Here is a 17,673-nt window from a genome sequence, read left to right on the forward strand (position 1 = left end):
TATTTGGGACAAACCTTCCTGCATGATGGTTAAGTCATTTGGGGATTCAATAATTGCTCCTAGCTTGCAGTCATCTCAGACTTAGCCAGCCAAAGCCCTTTGGTATTTCCTTTTACTTTTGAGATGTATATACCAAACAGAAAAAGTCTCAGCACTGAACCCTGGGGGAATCCATTGGTGACTGGTCTCTTCCCCTATTTTGATCTCCTGCATCATGTGAGCAAGTTGGCAATCCAGCTAGTGATGCAAGTGTTTGCTCCTACATTATTCATCTTTTGTACCCCACCTGAGTAGAGGATTATGTCAAAAGGCTTGGCCTGGTCAAGGTAATGTGGTGTGAACTGTTTTACCTTCATCCATTGCTTTGGTAACAAGAGTAAAGCTTAAAATTTGCCCATGGTTTTGAACCTTTCACACTTTCCTCTGGGCTGTTTTCAAACACATTTCTAGGGCCATGCATGCATGTATGCATTCCTTGATTCACCTTCCTGATTGTATTAAATTACATTCTTTGTATAATGCAGCACCAGTTGTTAGAATGTGTTTTAAATTTGTAGTTTTGAACAGTCTTCTAGTAAGCAATGAAACAAAATGTATGAAACAAAAATGACAAAACTACCCATTTCAGAAAATTTCAACCATAAAATGCCACTCACACTTCTGTCATTATGATCCACCAGTATCAGTAAATATGCAAAATCTCTGCAGAAGTAAGTCATCTAAATAATTCCACATTAAAAGGATCTCTAACTAATGAAGAGGTCACTGCTAGGAAACAACTTTATACTTCATTGTTTCATCTACAAATAAAGTGTCTGTTGCCCTTGAAGAATAAATTGCCTATGCTTCATTAAAAAATGATAAGCTAGTAATATTGCAATAGGGAATGGATGGCAAACTGATAAGAGGTCCAAAGGAGGACATTCACAGGACTGCAGCATCCTCTCCTTTTAAAGTACAACACAGTACAGTATCAGTAATCCATCTGCATACTGTGGGAGTAGAACCCACAGCCTTCTGCATCAAAAATAAGGCTACTACCTGTTGTGCTACTAACAATGCAAGCAGACTTGGAATAAGCAGCACTAAACTTCTCTTCCCCTGAAGCTCTCAGCTCCTTGTAAAAGTTTTTTAACATTTGTTTACTGGGAAAATCCGACTTGGAATGAAGCCAGTTATCAACAGAGGCCCAGGGAGAAATGCACCAGACACATGTCTTTGTAACATGAGAGGAAGCCCACACAAACACAAGGAGGACATACAGTCTCCACATAGTAGGCACCTCAGCAGAGAATTGAACCATAGAACCTCTTGCTGTGAGGCAACAACACTACCACTATATCATCGCACAATTCACTTGACACAGCTAAATGTCTCAGTTTCACAGCAGAAAAAATCTGGAAAAAGCCAAAATTTATTTGGGGGGGGGGGGGGGGCAAAGGCCCAAAACCAGGGACAAATTTTAAATATTGCCTGTATAATCTCAGAAAGTTGCTATAATAGTGTTTTGTGTTACCATGTGTTTCCTAAAACAATAGGAAGACTGAAACTTAAAGAGCTATCATTATTTAGTGAATTCTGTTCTCACTGATTTGCCAGACAACCACAAATTTTGAGCCAAATATTCTGTGAAAATCTAGACAGTTGAGAGTTAACTCAACTCCCAGAAAGTGGTGGTATGGGTAAAGAATGCAGGCCCTTGTACCTACGGTACAAGGTTTGAGCCTGGGTAATTCTAACCACCAGCCATAAGTAACTGGGGCATTTTACACACACAGACACACACACACACTATCACAAAGCAGCAGCTGAATGGACTAACATACACACTAGCACAAAGCAGCAGCTGAATGGACCAACAAACACACTCTAGCACAAAGCAGTAGCTGAACGGACTAACAGAAGACACACACACACACACACACACACACACACACACACACTAGCACAAAGCAGCAGCTGAACAGACCAACACACACACACACACTAGCACAAAGCAGCAGATGAACGGACCAACATACACACACACACACACACACACACACACACACACACACACACACACACACACACACACACACACACACACACACACTAGCAGAAAGCAGTGGACCATAGCTCAAAGCAGCAGCTGAATGGACCATAGCACAAAGCAGCAGCTGAATGGACCACAGCAACACTAAAGCAGCTGAACGGACCATAGCAACATTAAAGCAGCTGAACGGAGAGCACATAAATACGTCTTCTTACTGTGGTTGACTCTGGCAGCTGTGTTTAAAAGCATAGTTCCGTGCACTTTTTTCTTCACGTGTTTAAAAGCATAGTTTTGCGCACATTTGTTTTCACATTCTTCACGTTAGCGTGCAAAGCACACATGAGTTCTCTTTTGGGTCCTCCTCCCTCCACAGCTGTAAAAGTGGGAGGGAGCTCCCTCCCCCTCCCCCTATGGTTCCAGCGCCTACGAGCAATGACTTACAACTGGGTGTGAGTATCACAGGATTAACCCATGGTTGGCATGGCTTAATCAAGAGGGCGAAGCAAGGACCATGAGTCCTCAGTCTGTAACACATAAACCTTGAGCAGTGAATTAGCATGCGGCCCTGAGTATTCATTAAGAACCCTTGCTTTTTTTCTACCTTCTCACTCTGTCTTTTCTGACCTATTTCCTTGTTTTACTTTTACTCCATTTATCTCTTTTTGTTCATAAAGAGATCATTTTTTAACTCTTCCTTGCTGGCTGAAATTTCTGCTCTGACTGTTGGTGCCATTCCATTTGAAACCAATTTCCTTCTGTTTTTTTTTTTTTGCTTTATCTGTTTTTATCTGTGTCTGTGATGGCAGTTTTGCTGTATCTTCCTAAGCAACATTTTTCCATATGCCCCATAATCCTTTCCTAGGATTTTGCTGAGGCACTATCTTATTTTGTTAGACTGTCCTACAATACAGAATGCACACATTTGGTATAACTTGACTCTGCTTGTTTTGAACCTTACGGTTAAGTGATCACTTGTTTTAAAATGACTGTCTATTCCCAGGTTTGTGTGGTTAATGACTGCTTTTCTTAAGAATGTTTATAGAGTTGTCTGAATTCTGGTTGTTAAAAGGCACCAAAGTGATCCTGATTTTAGACAAGGCTACAACCAAGGTAAACCTGGCACATCTTTCCCTCTAGCACCCCAGAACTGCATTTTATTTCTTTTCTTTACCTCTTAAGGACTCATTTGTATATTTTTTAAATATTGTTTTGCCTATTGTCATTGTGCTGTGAGATTTTCCTTGTAGTTAGATTGTTGTTAAGTTTGAATGTCACCTTCATTTGCTGTTTCATTTCCATGGAGGTGCATGTTAACGACTTGTTGCCTTTGAATGTTATTAATTTTTGATGTGGCTGTCACATAGCCTTAGGCATAGGCCAACTAGGCAGCTGCCTAGGGTGCGAATGTAGCAGGGGTGCTTTTTCAATAATCTGGATGGTGTATGTAGACCAGGATAGGGACACTGTGTGTTGTTGGGGGGGCATTGTGGAGACCTATTGCCTAGGGCACCAGCTGACCAAAGGCCGGCCCTGGTGGCTGGTGACATCTTTAGCATACTGACACAGCTCTTGGCTAGATACTCCTTTTGATAAACAATAGCATTTCACTATGCCATTCATATCAGAAGGAGAGCTAATTACCGATGATGCATTTCTGTTTTTATGTTTCTTGGATGAATGAATTTCTAGGTAACCTACATGTCTATAGGTAAAAAAGGCAGCTCAGAATTGTAAATTTTTTTACTCAGAATTGTAATTTTTTTTTTTTACTCAGAATTGTAATCTTGATTGCAATTTGTTTGTGACTCTTAGTTTAAAGTAACAGTTCATGCATGTAAGCCATGGCTTCTTGACAGTGCAATGGGATGGCTGTTGAACAATTCAGATATGCTGAATGGACAGTGCCAAATTACATTGCAGTATGCATAATCAAATCATTTGCATTACAAGCTACACTAAATATATTTTTCTTTTTATTCTGGAATGAAGTATTAAAGCATTCTATTGTCAAGAACTAAATGTCTGATTGGGTGATCTGGGACTGCTGGGTAATTAATATACTGAATAAGAAAGTACTCTCTGTATGTCAGAATCCTACTACACCTACTCATGGATCCCTACAGTAGTAATTTTATATTCCTTTGTAGAAGATGTACTTATCACCTTGTCTTCACTCTGTCATTGCATAGTTAAAGTTTGTCTAACTAGATCCCAGCTGTACGACTAATCATGTAACACGACCATTTACATGGTAAAAGGCAAGGGCACACTCTTACTTGATGAACTTGGCTTCTTTGGCCAGCTTATTCAGAGTTTATGCCAAGGGCATATAGTCACCATAGCAACAGCTATGCTAATTCACACCCCCATAATGCATTCACAGCACTGACCACGCAGCTTAGCCAGGAACTGAACAAAAAGCAGGTTCAGTTTTCGTTACAAGTGTTGCCTGTGTGGAGTGAATAAAACATGCCTGACAAAATCAGCACCAAATCTGTTGCAGTATTATTAAATATACAGACACAAGAAAAGGAGAAGTGTATTTTAAGAAAAGCTCTATGTTAAGACTGTTGTTTCTGTGTTACCATTACTAATATTAATTAACTATCCTCTTTTTTAATATTGTACCCCTTCCCTTCTTTTCATTACTGTCTATTTCTCTAACCCTCCAGTAATCCTCCCATTATCACACTTTTTCCTTCTGTTTCCCACAAGTGTTCCTGTTTTACTTATAAGTGCACAGGTCTGTTAATCAAAGACAGAGTCTTCAGAGCCCAACCTGTAAAGATTAATAGATTAGGAAAAATCTTACATGGAGAGAAAAGCCCTCCACGCACCCTCCTTACTATTATAACTGACTATTGAGATAACACAGTGTCTGAGTGGCTTACAAATGTGTTCACTCGCAAGCCCCCCCCCATTTTATATACTTAATTTTCACCAAACAGTTTCTGTTCATTCTACAATCAGACAGGCAGAGATCTCAACTCCCTCTGTTTTGGAGGAACTTCCTGTTTTCAGGCCTGATTTAGGATGTCCCTCCTATTACCCTTCATACAATTTTCTGATTTTCCTTCATTGTACATGTGATATCTGAAGTTGTCTAGTACACAAAAGCACACTGTATGACTAGTGTACTAGTGGGACAGATCGTTTAAACAAAGGGGATACTTATCAGAAGCAAAAATTAATGAAGTGTATTGACAAATTCTACCACACAAGGTCATTTAAGTCTACAGATTTTACACTCTTTGCTAATATGTTTATATATTTTCCATAGTTCTTTGTCACTCTGTTTTTTAAATGTGTATTTCTGAGCATATCGTACATTCATACTGGAAGCAGGAAGAGTTATGTGTTGCTTGGTGTTCAGATTTTATGCTTATTGGATGTCCAGATTTTTGGCTAGATGTTTCTACTTTTCAAAGGCCTTTGTACCTGTTTTCAGTGTATGTAGGTTGAGAGGTGATGCAATCAGGTAAACAGATGCCAAACTTTGCATTTATACCATATCCCTGAGTGCTGTCTAGGTTGCTTTTACTTTTTTTCTGTTTGGATATATTCCTTTTTCTGCAACCTGGAAATTGGTAAATGTCTGTGTTGTGATAATACTTTTTTCAGTGATTTTGTCACAGGTGTACTAGAGTCCCTTCTGTTATGTCTGTGCTAATTAAAATTATTTAACCTGCTAGAATGCTTTAGGTAAAGGAACAATTGGATATCCAGTACTTTTGTAATGGTTAGGCAGACAGTCACTACTCTGCCTTTCTCACTGTGTAAGATTAAAGTGACATTTGACCTAGTCGTTTTTGTTTGCACTAAGAGACAACATGACGTCCTACTGCTTGTAGCCAGTGCTGCAAGAATTGAACTGCATTAATAAGCTAGACCCCTTCACCTGTTGAACTGTGGCTCTCTGTCAAATCTTAACATTTTTAGAACACTAAAGAGAGGAAACATACATGAAGTGTACAATGCATACACATTGTTAATATGGCTTGTGTTGTGTCTTATGTGATAATTTAATAAAAGCGTTTAATTAAAATAAATATTTTGTATAATAAACTATATTGAGGCACATAGACATTTCCTCTGTGAATAGCACTTTGTTGCAAATGCCTGTTTGTATCATGGAACGTTTTTTGAATCATGACCCAGGCTGATTGTTGCAGGATTTCCAACTGGTTGCCTTGACGAACAAAGCAGGGTAGTTACTTTTGCACCAGTAATATCTGTAAGTGATCCATATTTATGAACCCCTTACTGATCCATGCTATGAGAATAGTAGGTAATCTGGTGCAGCACCCTCTGACAGGGGGGTTTGTAAGAGAATGTATCCCGGTATTCTATACCAAATTAGAGATGTAATGCTGTCTATCCTGCAAATATAAACATTTAAACAAGATTATGACAAAAGAAAAATAAGGTGCAAATCTCATAACATACTAGCAACATTTGTGCACAAGAGAAGCCTTACTACACTCCCATATGATTAGCTGCACCCCACACTTCTGTTGCTTAGATATATTAATTCTGAGATGGATGCACCTCAGAGAAGGAGGACAGTCTGAGATATTGAAATGTAGAACATCACCCCTCAATCCCACTTAAAGTTTTGCTGTTTTTTATCACTGTTTGTCCCCACTGTCGGTTTATCATGAGCCCTCTCTTTTTCAGTCTGCCCGTTCATTAGCCAATCACCAAGATGAGGGTTGGGGGGGGTGTCATTTATACAGCCATTAGGGGTAGTTTGAGGGTTTTTCATTTCAGCTCTACATTTCTGCAAATGCCCAGCTTGCAGAGCTAGAGGGGGACATGTACGGGGCTGTCCATGCTATTGTTATCTGACTTCCACAAAGTGCATTGCCAGCAAGCAACCCCACCACTAGCCTGAAGCATGGGAAGTGGTCCCCTTGTCTCCACCGGGGAAATAACACTTTCAATGTGCTTCTCTTGTACCTATTACCCTCCCCAATCCTGCAGGAGAGGTATGAGGACCATGTCCCTTCAGTTCTTTCCCTCCCTGTCTGCTTCTTTTAGTACCTAGACCATTAATAAAACCTTGGTTATCTGGGTCACAGTAAGGGCTCTGTCTCTCTGCATCATGGATCTAGGCTAAATATTTGTTATTTCAATGTCTGCTCTAAACCTCCTTGAACTTCTATGAAGACCCTGCTGTAGTATGAAACCCTGGAACTGATTGTAACCCAGAGGTATGATGAGATGTATATAAGTATGTCTCATGCTTGAGCGGATGTGGCTGTGCATTCCTACTTTGCATCATCACCTTACTTCATGAATGCAGGCCACAGTCAGTTTTACTGTTGCTCCAGCAACATAAGAGTGCTGCATCTGCATGGATCCCCACTGTTGCATTTGTTGCCCATTCAGAGCTGAGCCTGAACGTACGCCTCTTCACTCTACACTAGTCTTAATGAAAAGGGAGCATGTCCATAAAGCAGTGATAGTTCACCTTTGACGTCTAGGCATGCCGCAGTCTAGGATAGGAATTGTTTCTCTAATTAATAGTAATTGCCACACTGAATCATTAAAGTGGCTGCAGGCCTTCCATGTGCCATAAATTCAGTCCTGCAAAGTTGTCCTAAGCTTGTAATAATCCTGCTAGTATGAAATCATATCCATTACATTACATTTTTATTACAAAAGTCCTTAAGTGAAGCTTACAGTTAAGCAAATCTTGAGCAAAAGAATTTTCCTTCCCCACAGTAAATTCTTTAACTTTAATTTGAAAGGCTGAGTCATTATCTTTGTAAGCTGTAAAGAAATGAATTTATAAATCAAGGTCTGCATTAGAGAATTGAGCTATCTGGGGGAAGAGCTAAAATTTAAGAACTGTAAGTCGCGATTCTTGCAGATAATTATATTTTGTTTTTTCAGGTTCCCCTCTGTAGACTCCTCTGTAAGGGCACTGGGTGCAAGATTGCAGAGCTGATGACCAGACGTTACATTGAATTAGACTCCAGTGTTGAATTAGCTACACTTTAAATAGTGTTACCTTATAAACTGTAGTATTTTCATGAAGCTAAAACAGTAGCTGGCAAAAGATTAAATAGTACAAAGGTCTGCAGGGCCATAAAAATGTGTACCAAACTCTAGTTAAAATGAGCATTTATCTAAAGTGTCTTAACCTTGTTTAAGTAAAAAAGGGTCAATACTTGTGAGTGGATTTAAAACAGCCTTATGATTTTGCACAGCTCTAACCCCCTGAGTCATTTGGCAAAGTGGGTGTTCACAGAACAGCAGAAATCAGTTACAGTCCTGCACTGAAGAAAAGACGTAACAGCAAATGAAAACACAGGCCCAGAACCTGAAATAAACACAAAACCCAAATAAAATACAAACGAGCCCGAACTGGCTAAGCAACGACATGAGGCGGGGGAAAAACACTAAAAAAAATAAACTTTGTAACAAATGACTTCCTCAGAATAGTTAAAGCTGTGCAAAATTATTAGGCTGTTTCAAATCATATAGTTCACTTACAAGTATTGATGGTTTTACTTAAAAAAAGGTTACATCACTTTAGATAAGTGGTCATTTTAACGAGAGTTTGGTACGTAGTTTTATGCAGGCAGTAAGTAAAAGCATAGGTGTGCAACGGTGGTTAGTGTGTTAGTATTATTGCCGGACAGGTATGAGGTTCTTCTCTGACCTCTGATTAATGTCTCTGTCAGACGAGCGTGTTCTCCAAATGTCTTCTTGGGTTTCCTTTTTGTTTTCTTGCCGCCTCTGGAATTCATGCTGCTTACACTGACTGGCTACTGATTCTCTAAAACTTTCCCTGCCTATAACCTTCACCACTGTCCTTCTGATACAGAGCTTTGATAAGCAATCCACTTATCCATGTGATAAATAAGTGTCACTTTAAAGTAAAAGGTACCCTTTCATGGTTACCATTTAAAATCATTATTTGGTCAGACTGTAGCAAAACTTACCTGGAGGATCTTTTGTTACAGCAAGTGCAGTAATTGTGGTTTTCTGATTGTTGTGATGGTAGTTGCAATTTTGGAGAAATACATATAGTAAATCTGAAGCTGTTGTATCTCAGGGTATTCACCCTACTGTGAGATGTTAGACCCTTATAATTAATGTGTCTATAGTTAACAGAGATTTGTGGGGAAGGGTAAAGCCTGTCTGCAAAAACATTTTAGTTATGTAACAACAAGTTTACAAATTCACAGTTTTAGAGGTGGAATAAGGATTTGTGTTATGATGTCTCAGAGCTCAACTGTTTCTCGAATGAAATTTGTGATTAGGTATCCATTAGTTGTTTTGTTTGCTTTTTAGGGAGTTCAAATCATTTTGTCAAGGGGCATCTTGTCAAAACCTCCTCATCAAGCTTGTCAAATTGACAAACTTGATGCTCGCTGACCCAAAAGATTTACTGGGTCCCTTTTCAGTGCTGCTATATCTAAGGGGAAGCATATACACATGGTGTGTGTGTGAGTGTGTGCATATGTGTGTGTGAGTGCATGCATGTGTGTGTGGGTGTATGTGTGTGTTAAGGTAGTTATAAATGGGTCTATATCATGAAATCGAAAGACGTAAATGTCGAATACGTAATGGTCGACACCTACTTGTCGAAATACCTAAACAAACAATGTAAATATCGACAATCGAAATGTCGAATGATTTTGTCTGGCCCAGCAAACAACACCCGGTGTGATAACGCCAAGAACATAATATAAAACACACCCCACTACAACGCAACATGTCACTCAACTTACACTTCCAATAACACTTACAGCTAGACTTAAATATGCAATATATCTCCTAGTGCACGTAAACTGAAATAAAGAGTATATCCCCTACTAACAAAACCATACCTGAAGTAAACAAAGATATGTGAAGGTTGCACGAAAACTCCAAACTACGTGAATGGTGCATCTACAGTCCATAGTATGTCATGTTATACCTTTAACAACATAGCAACAGCTCTTAGGAACTGGGCAGTAGTATACTCATGCCTATTACAAAGGACAGATTTCAAACGTCCCTCGCGTTCCAGTCTTCCTTTTCTTGGGTGACACGGCACATGCAGATAGAAGCTGTAAATGTATCTTGTCCACCCTATTCTGCTCTCGTACTTAAACAGAGAGCACACAGGGTATAGCAGAGATTCGCCTGCCAAGTAGACAAAGTATTCTGCGGTGCCAACCCACCACATGATTTTGTGTACGTGGCAGTCTATGATCATTTAGACTAGACAAATTCCAGAATACAATTGGATACATTGGAGGGAATCTACTAACAACTACTGAACGAGTAAACTGCTTACGTACACGGCCCAACACAAAAACATCGGAAAAGTAATTTAACAGCTCTTTACCCTCCACAGGAAAAGTTTTACATAGCTCTTTAAATATTGCTGCAACCTCATCTTCTGGTAGGAAACTCAAAGCGATCAGTTCTTTCACAGCTCTTTGGAATTCAACGGATGTAGTATACAATGTCAATAGTTGTAGCTGTTGCACTTTACGCCATACACACTGCGAAAAGTAAAACAGGCAACCTTTATTAATAACTTCACTGAAGTTAGCTGCAATACTTTTTATTGCAGCTAACTCGAAATCGCACAACAGGAACCTCACTTTTAGTTTTAGGTTCAACCGTGTGCATAATGTAAGCAAGCATTCCCACATAAAATTGTACGCTTTAAAGGATTTCTTTGTCATTAGTGCATATAATAAAGGTACGCATTTTCTGTTATTATTACGATCTATGATGGCATGTATATTATATAACTGCCTACAGAACTTCCCCTTAGTTAAAAACACACCATCCATGAACCACATTTTACTGTTACATAGATCCACTAAGTTTTCCTGAGTGGTGAACACCAATATATGCAAATTAGAATGTACATCCACCTTACATTCCTGAATAAAACTAGATTCCTTTAGCTTAAATTCATCTAATGAAATGGAAGATAGACAAGTATTAGGCTTTGCATTCATTAAAAGACCTTTGCGTCTTACTTTATTCACATGTTGTAACAGGGACCTACGTGTAGGTAATGTGACAACACTCTCCAAGGAAGTACTAGCCAACACATCATCAACTAACAGGGCAGGAGTTGCTCTACAATCTCTGGACATGTGCTTCAGCTTCACACAGGCAATGTACTTATCTATCTCTGTTGCATCTGGATATTGCTGATGTACCATAGACTTCACTAAGATGTCCTGCAACTCCTTCCGTTCTGTTACAGCCCTACCCTTACACTTATGGCTTTGCTTTAAATGACAACACCAGTACCTTTTATATTTCACAACCTTTTCTAAGATGTACAGATATCCTTCAGTCACAAGCATATCCCTTCCCTTTTGTGAATCCACATTACCTATCACACCGGGTCCTGTTTTGTTAGCGTTAGCCATAGCTGCTACCGGTATAATGGGTATGCACGCCGAACTAGTCTACATACTGATATTTATACAGTCCCTTATATTTTAATTCTTTACGCCATGATATTTTCATGTTATCAAAGATATCTTCATTATTCTACATTATATATTTCTATAATGTAATTCAAACACAATATGCACATATAATAATTTACATATATTGAGTAACTTGTGAGCAATGTTTCACGTCGTGTATGTGAAATGTCCAAGTTAAAAATTTTGGTATTTTGTTTTACGATATTTACTGCTTTCGACGTTTAGGTATTTCAACAAGTAGGTGTCGACCTTTATGTATTCAACATTTATGTCTTTCGATTTCATGATATAGACTCGTTATAAACAATGTATGTAGCTCACTCATCAAGTGTTGTGTTTGGCAGTTGTTAAACTCCCAATTACATGACCCCCCCCCCAAAGAATGCTAGGCAAACAGGTTATGAGGCTTAATCCCCTCTAATGAGGATCTACCTTTGCCTGAGTGCTGCCTGCATTGATTGACATTTCAGGGTGCAAAGGCTACTATGTTCAGTGCATGTTCCGTCTTGTGTTTGAAGCTCTTTTACTAGTACTGGTACATGATGTTAAACATTGTACAGTGAAATAAGCAACACGTATGTTGCACATTTGTCTGTGTGCCGTACTCACTGTGTACTTACGGGTATTTTGTTCTTTTTCATGAATCACATTTGTCAGTACACAGGCCAGGGCAGTCTGTGTCCTGTGCCTGCTGCATAGGGCAGATAGTGCCTGCTGCCTGTGTTTTCCTTTCCCATACTTTTGGATATCTTGAGGTAGGAGGAGTTATCCTTAAGTAGGAGTAATTAATGTCCTAAGTATGAGAAGGAAATGTACTGTGCCTGAAACGAGTGGGAGAGGGCACTGAAGCCTGTGAAATCTCTGTAGTTAAGTTTCATTCCATTGTGACAGTCATTGGAAAAGTGCAGCTCATTTTGTGCTTTCAGTGCCGTGTATATCACCCCTGTTGACCTTAATAACTCAATCCTGTAAGTACTTCTTGCTTTAATCTAGATTTTTCACCTGCAGCCCTCCCCTCTCCAGTCAATACTTGTACTATGATTCCACTCTACAACCATGCCTTTATGGCACATTAACTCTTAGCATTGTGGATAAATCTAAGCCACTATTTTGTGACAATTTGAGAGACCCCCAAAATAGAGAGACTTGATGGCAGAAAAAGTCAGAGATGGACATTTCTTGGAATATTCCCTTTTTCCTACAGTATGATGATCATGGAGTTGGTATATACAAATTTGGAAGGTTTGGGGAGCTTGCCCCCCACATTGCAGGGTTTGGAGGGGCTTTCCCAAGTGTAAAGGAGAAGTGCAATATCAGAGTCACTCCTGTCCTGCATTTCTGGTCTTTTTTTGGCACGTCAGCACTCGGCATTTTGACTGCTGACATTTCAATTGGGAGTCAAATATTTTTGGCATAAACTAACAATTCTGAGACATGGGGGAGTTGTACAAGTGTTATCTGCAGTTTTTTGTAAGATGGGTGTTCCCAAATTACTCCTTAACAGGTTTACTACCCACTCTAGATGTATTTGCTACTATATGTATGCGTAGTGTGTGTATGTGTGTGTGTGTGTGTGTGTGTGTGCGTGCGCGCGTGCCCGTATGTATGAACGAGGTGGTGCTTTGCTTCATTTCTATCCAGATATGTAGGACAGCTTAGAATAAGTAGGCCCGGATCATTTCATTATTCTTCTCAGCAATATCTTTAAATGGAGGTACTTTGGAATAACTAGCTAACTTACATTGCACTTCATCTTCATCTTTCTGTATACAAAGTGATATATTTGTAAGGGTGGGGACATGACACAGAACATAGCTGTGTTATGGCATTAATATGCATCAGAGCTGACATTGTTCCATTTTCCTTTGCAGTCGGACAGCAATGCAAGCTTTCTCCGTGCTGCCAGAGCTGGCAATCTGGACAAAGTACTTGAGTATTTGAAAGGAGGAATCGACATCAATACAAGTAACCAGGTAAGGGGAATACAAGGACCCACTATTTTTGTTTCTGAGGCAGTGTATTTCTGAGTTATTTAATATATACAGAGTTTTTATGTAGCAGAGTTCTTGCTGATGTTTGCTTTGAAACTGAAACCACTGAATATGCCTTGTATCTTAGTGAACAAAAGAGAATGTCTGCACAGCTGTAATGTATGTTATAGTTACATATCATAGTTCAGTTTCAAAAGTTTATAAATGTAAATTAAATCTGTTTTGCTGCAACTTAATAATTTTTAATATACTAAATAATATATTTTTCAGTTTTTGTACAAAATTACAAGTCTCAACTCTGTATTAAAACATTTTCCAGATGGATTTTCTGATAATCATCCCCAAATCCTTGTTACTGTCACTCCAGAAACATATATTCCTGCTGTGATTGTATCTGTCCTTGTTACTTTTATGACTTTTCCATCACAGATTGGCTTATATGTGACATTGTTGGCTGTTTGCTTGGATGTATTTCTAATGCCAGGGGTATATAAGGTCCATAGGAAAAAAGGCCTACTAAAAAAGTAACTGTTTCATTGATACAAACAGGACAGTTTGGAGGCAGACTTTTAATCAAATATTTTTTCTCTATCAGTCTTCTCTTCTTTTGCACCCCTCCTCCTTTAAGCTGAACATCATTGTATGCACTATTGAAAATATCATGTTCTGTTAAATTGTTAAGATGTGTTTATCAGCATAAGGTCACTGGGCACTTGTTTCCCTCATAGCCACAAAGACTGACATGTAATTTTACAAATTCAGCCGGGGAAATGAAGGGTGCAAGGTTGATGGGGGAAAAGCTACTCTTGAGGGCTTGCATTAGTCTTGAGCAAAGCATCCATGGGGGAAGTATACATTTTTTTTTTTGGGCAAAACCTTCATTTATTGATTTATTGGACAGTAACAACAGACAGCATGGTTACTAGTGTGTACTGCTACTTGATGTGTTATGATCCAAGTTACATAATGTTACCGGTTAAACAGTATATCGTGACCCTCCCCAGGATGAAGGTGTGCTGATGATGTTTATGCACTTTCTCTGCAAGTCTCATTAGCCTTAAACCTACATCACCAGCATGCTAACATAGTGTTCAACTTTCAGGGAAAAGTCCATAAAGCCGAACATTATTTTGCTGAGATGAAAATAATGAAACTGAAAATACCGAATCTCATAGTTTTTCCCAGGACAAGTAAATACTTGCCCAAAACTACACTAAAACATACCATACTATCTGATACCCACCTTGGCGGCTCACTTTGTTGACACTCAAAATATCGAATTCCCACTTCATCAAAGCAGCAGAACAATGAAGATCTTCCCATGGTAAATAACCTGTTGCGTGAGACAGTGAACTTTGCCCTTTACCAACTGTAGTGTAATCTCAGAGTTGGTATATTTAATTGGGGGTTGTGGGGGGTGTATCCCCCCCACCTGGGTGGGTTACGGATGGTGCAGTTTAGGTTTTATTTCTTTTTGGGTAAGTGGTTACTTACCCTGGGAAGATCTTCGTTGTTTCGCCTCTTCAATGTAGTGAGAGTTCGATAATTTGAGTGTAGACAAAGTGAGATTTGATAATGCAGGATTTTGACAAATTGAGGTAAATCCCTATACATGTATATCAATTGTAGTTCATGCGACTGAAAGCACATTTCAAAATAAAAGCAATATTTTATTTCATCAAAACCACAACACTGAAAACTCATAATATCGAATCACAAAATGCTGAAAAACTAAGTCCAGCTAAAAATACCCAATATCACACACTGCGGCTACAAAACTTAAATCAAGTGTTATCTTGCACCCCCATCACCACCTTACTTGTATGTGCTAACCCTAAACCTACCCCTGCTCTAACCCTAACCCTAAACATTACATTACTAAAACCCCTTTCCCCTAACATTACCACTATACAAGATAAAAGGACACAATGCATAAAACACCAAACATGCAAAACAGTAAATCTATCCCTTTACCTGACCCTTACTCTAACCCTAAAATCTATGAATTCTTGCACAGACACCAACCACTATAACCTTTTTAGTCATTCATTTTCATAATCATAGGCAAGGTCCAACTAATGGTCCTCCCAACCTAACTTGTAAAACAAATCAAGCATAAGACCACATCTTGGTGGCTCTACTCAGTGCTAAGAGTCTAAATGGCTCAATATTGAGATGTCAGAACTTGTAATGCCAAGACCAACATACAGAAAAAAAGACCAAAAATGCAGGAAAAGCATGAATATTATTGCTCTTCCTTTTCAAACTTGTTTTTTGTAAGAGAGGGACAAGTCCCCACATCCTCTCAACTTGTATACACTAACGCCAAGATCACTATCCTTGGAGAAAATGTAATGTTATGTCTTTTGGCTTTTCCCGGTTAGGGGTCGCCACAGCGGAACTCCGGTCTACTAATGATTGCCAGTTCACTTCTACATGCGGAGTTGCCAGCCCTGACGCACAACCTTCAACGAAGGTACACCCATTCACGCATGTCTCCACGCAGAAGACGCTCTAGCTGAGAGTCGAACCGGTCAGCGTCTTACTAATTACCATGGCAGATTTAGAGTGTTTAAGTCTTTTTTTCTATTATTCTTCATATTATATAATACACTGAAATGGGTCCTGACATTTCAAATGATTACCATCTGAATAACAAGTTACCTGACCTTGAGACATTTGGAGCTCATTCATATGTATTGTTACTGAAACTTTAAATGCTCAGAGAGTTGTTCCTCTGTAACTGGATTTGTGTTTACCATGCTTTTACACTTGACAGAAACTGTGGTGCCATATCCATATTTGATGCAGACCACATTACCTTCAGACAGATTCTGAGAGATCTACAAATAGAGATTAATAATATTTAAATTATACTAAATAGGTTCGATTATTGGATTATAGCTTTCTAGAGGACTCCTCCTGTGTACCCAGAAATTAACGTTAGATCATAAATATTGTGGATGAACTTCCTGTAAACAGAAGCGCCATCATCGTGGGAGACTTTAATTGCCTGTTAATGATATATGATATGCTCAAAATTTCTTGCACTTCATAAACAATAATTCCCTTGACTGGACTGCCAACGAGCTCACTACAAGACAAAACATTCTTGAGCTGGTCCTTACAAACATATCATCTACATGTACTATTCCCATGTTATTGCCTTCATTGCTTAAGTCCAGTCATAAAATTGTAACAATCTCCATAAAATCTCTAAGTCTTCAGATGGAAATATCACTGAATCCAAAGACTTCATGTATAAATTTTCAAATATTTTGTGTCGAAGTCTCCAAATTCATATATAACTTTATTACTCTAGATGTTGATGTGGCAAGTAGTTATGCAAACAAATTCTCATTTCACCTGGATAAATGTATTAACGTAGCTGTCTCAACTAGATCAAAACAAAATGAGAAATTTAAGAGAAAACCAACATGGTGGTCCTGAAGCATAAATAAATGATATGGTAAATAACAAAACTTGTTAATGTATACAACAAAATAAAAGTCCCCCAAATCAAGGATAACATCAGTCATTTAAAAAATATTAAAAGGAAAACAAAGGCATTCCAAGAACTCGGACTAGAATCAGAAACTTAAGACAATTACAAATTATTCTTCAGTTATATCAGGAAGATAAGGAGTGGCACACAACATTGGTCAGAGCTCATTCAGGATAGACATACCCATTTAGATCCAGTGGATATTGGCAAAATACTAGGAAATAAATTTAGTGCCATCTTCACCCTGGAGACAACTATACAAACCCCATGTATCCTTAAAGGTCTCCAACACCCAATTGTTATCAGAGAATATTTACTAAAGGTACTTTCTAAAATGAAAAATATATCCTCTGATAGTGCTGCTTCACAAAGAAGCCCACAACTGTGAACCAGTAGGATACAATAGAGAAATGCTGAAAGTAAGTAAATAAATTAAAATGAATGCCTGGAATATGTCAGATGTGGTGTTAGATGTGCACAGTATTTTGTGCTATAGGAGCATAGAAGATATTTCATAACTTGTGGCTTTGGCATTCATCATGAAACGTGTTTCCTACTCTTAGAGTACACAGTAATATGCACATCTAATACAGCCCCCCCCCCATATTCTATATCTATATCTGTATTGTCTATTTAAATGACAGTATCCCCCAACCCATCTTACCTTAATTAAATACCCTT

General features: G+C 38.7%; 1 protein-coding gene across 31 annotated transcripts in view; it reads left to right on the forward strand.

The window, feature by feature from the left end:
• The window catches only part of ANK2 (ankyrin 2), a 3,034,032-nt gene that overhangs the window by 1,481,342 nt on the left and 1,535,017 nt on the right, over window positions 1–17,673 (forward strand). For all 31 annotated transcript variants that reach the window (XM_044061567.1, XM_044061562.1, XM_044061555.1 and 28 more), the window contains one exon: window positions 13,368–13,469. In XM_044061567.1, coding sequence (XP_043917502.1) covers window positions 13,368–13,469 — 102 coding nt within the window. The remainder of the gene's footprint in view (window positions 1–13,367; window positions 13,470–17,673) is intronic.

Source organism: Protopterus annectens, chromosome 2.part0 (genome assembly GCF_019279795.1).
Source record: "Protopterus annectens isolate FY-2018-M chromosome 2.part0, PAN1.0, whole genome shotgun sequence".
NCBI lineage: Eukaryota > Metazoa > Chordata > Ceratodontiformes > Protopteridae > Protopterus > Protopterus annectens.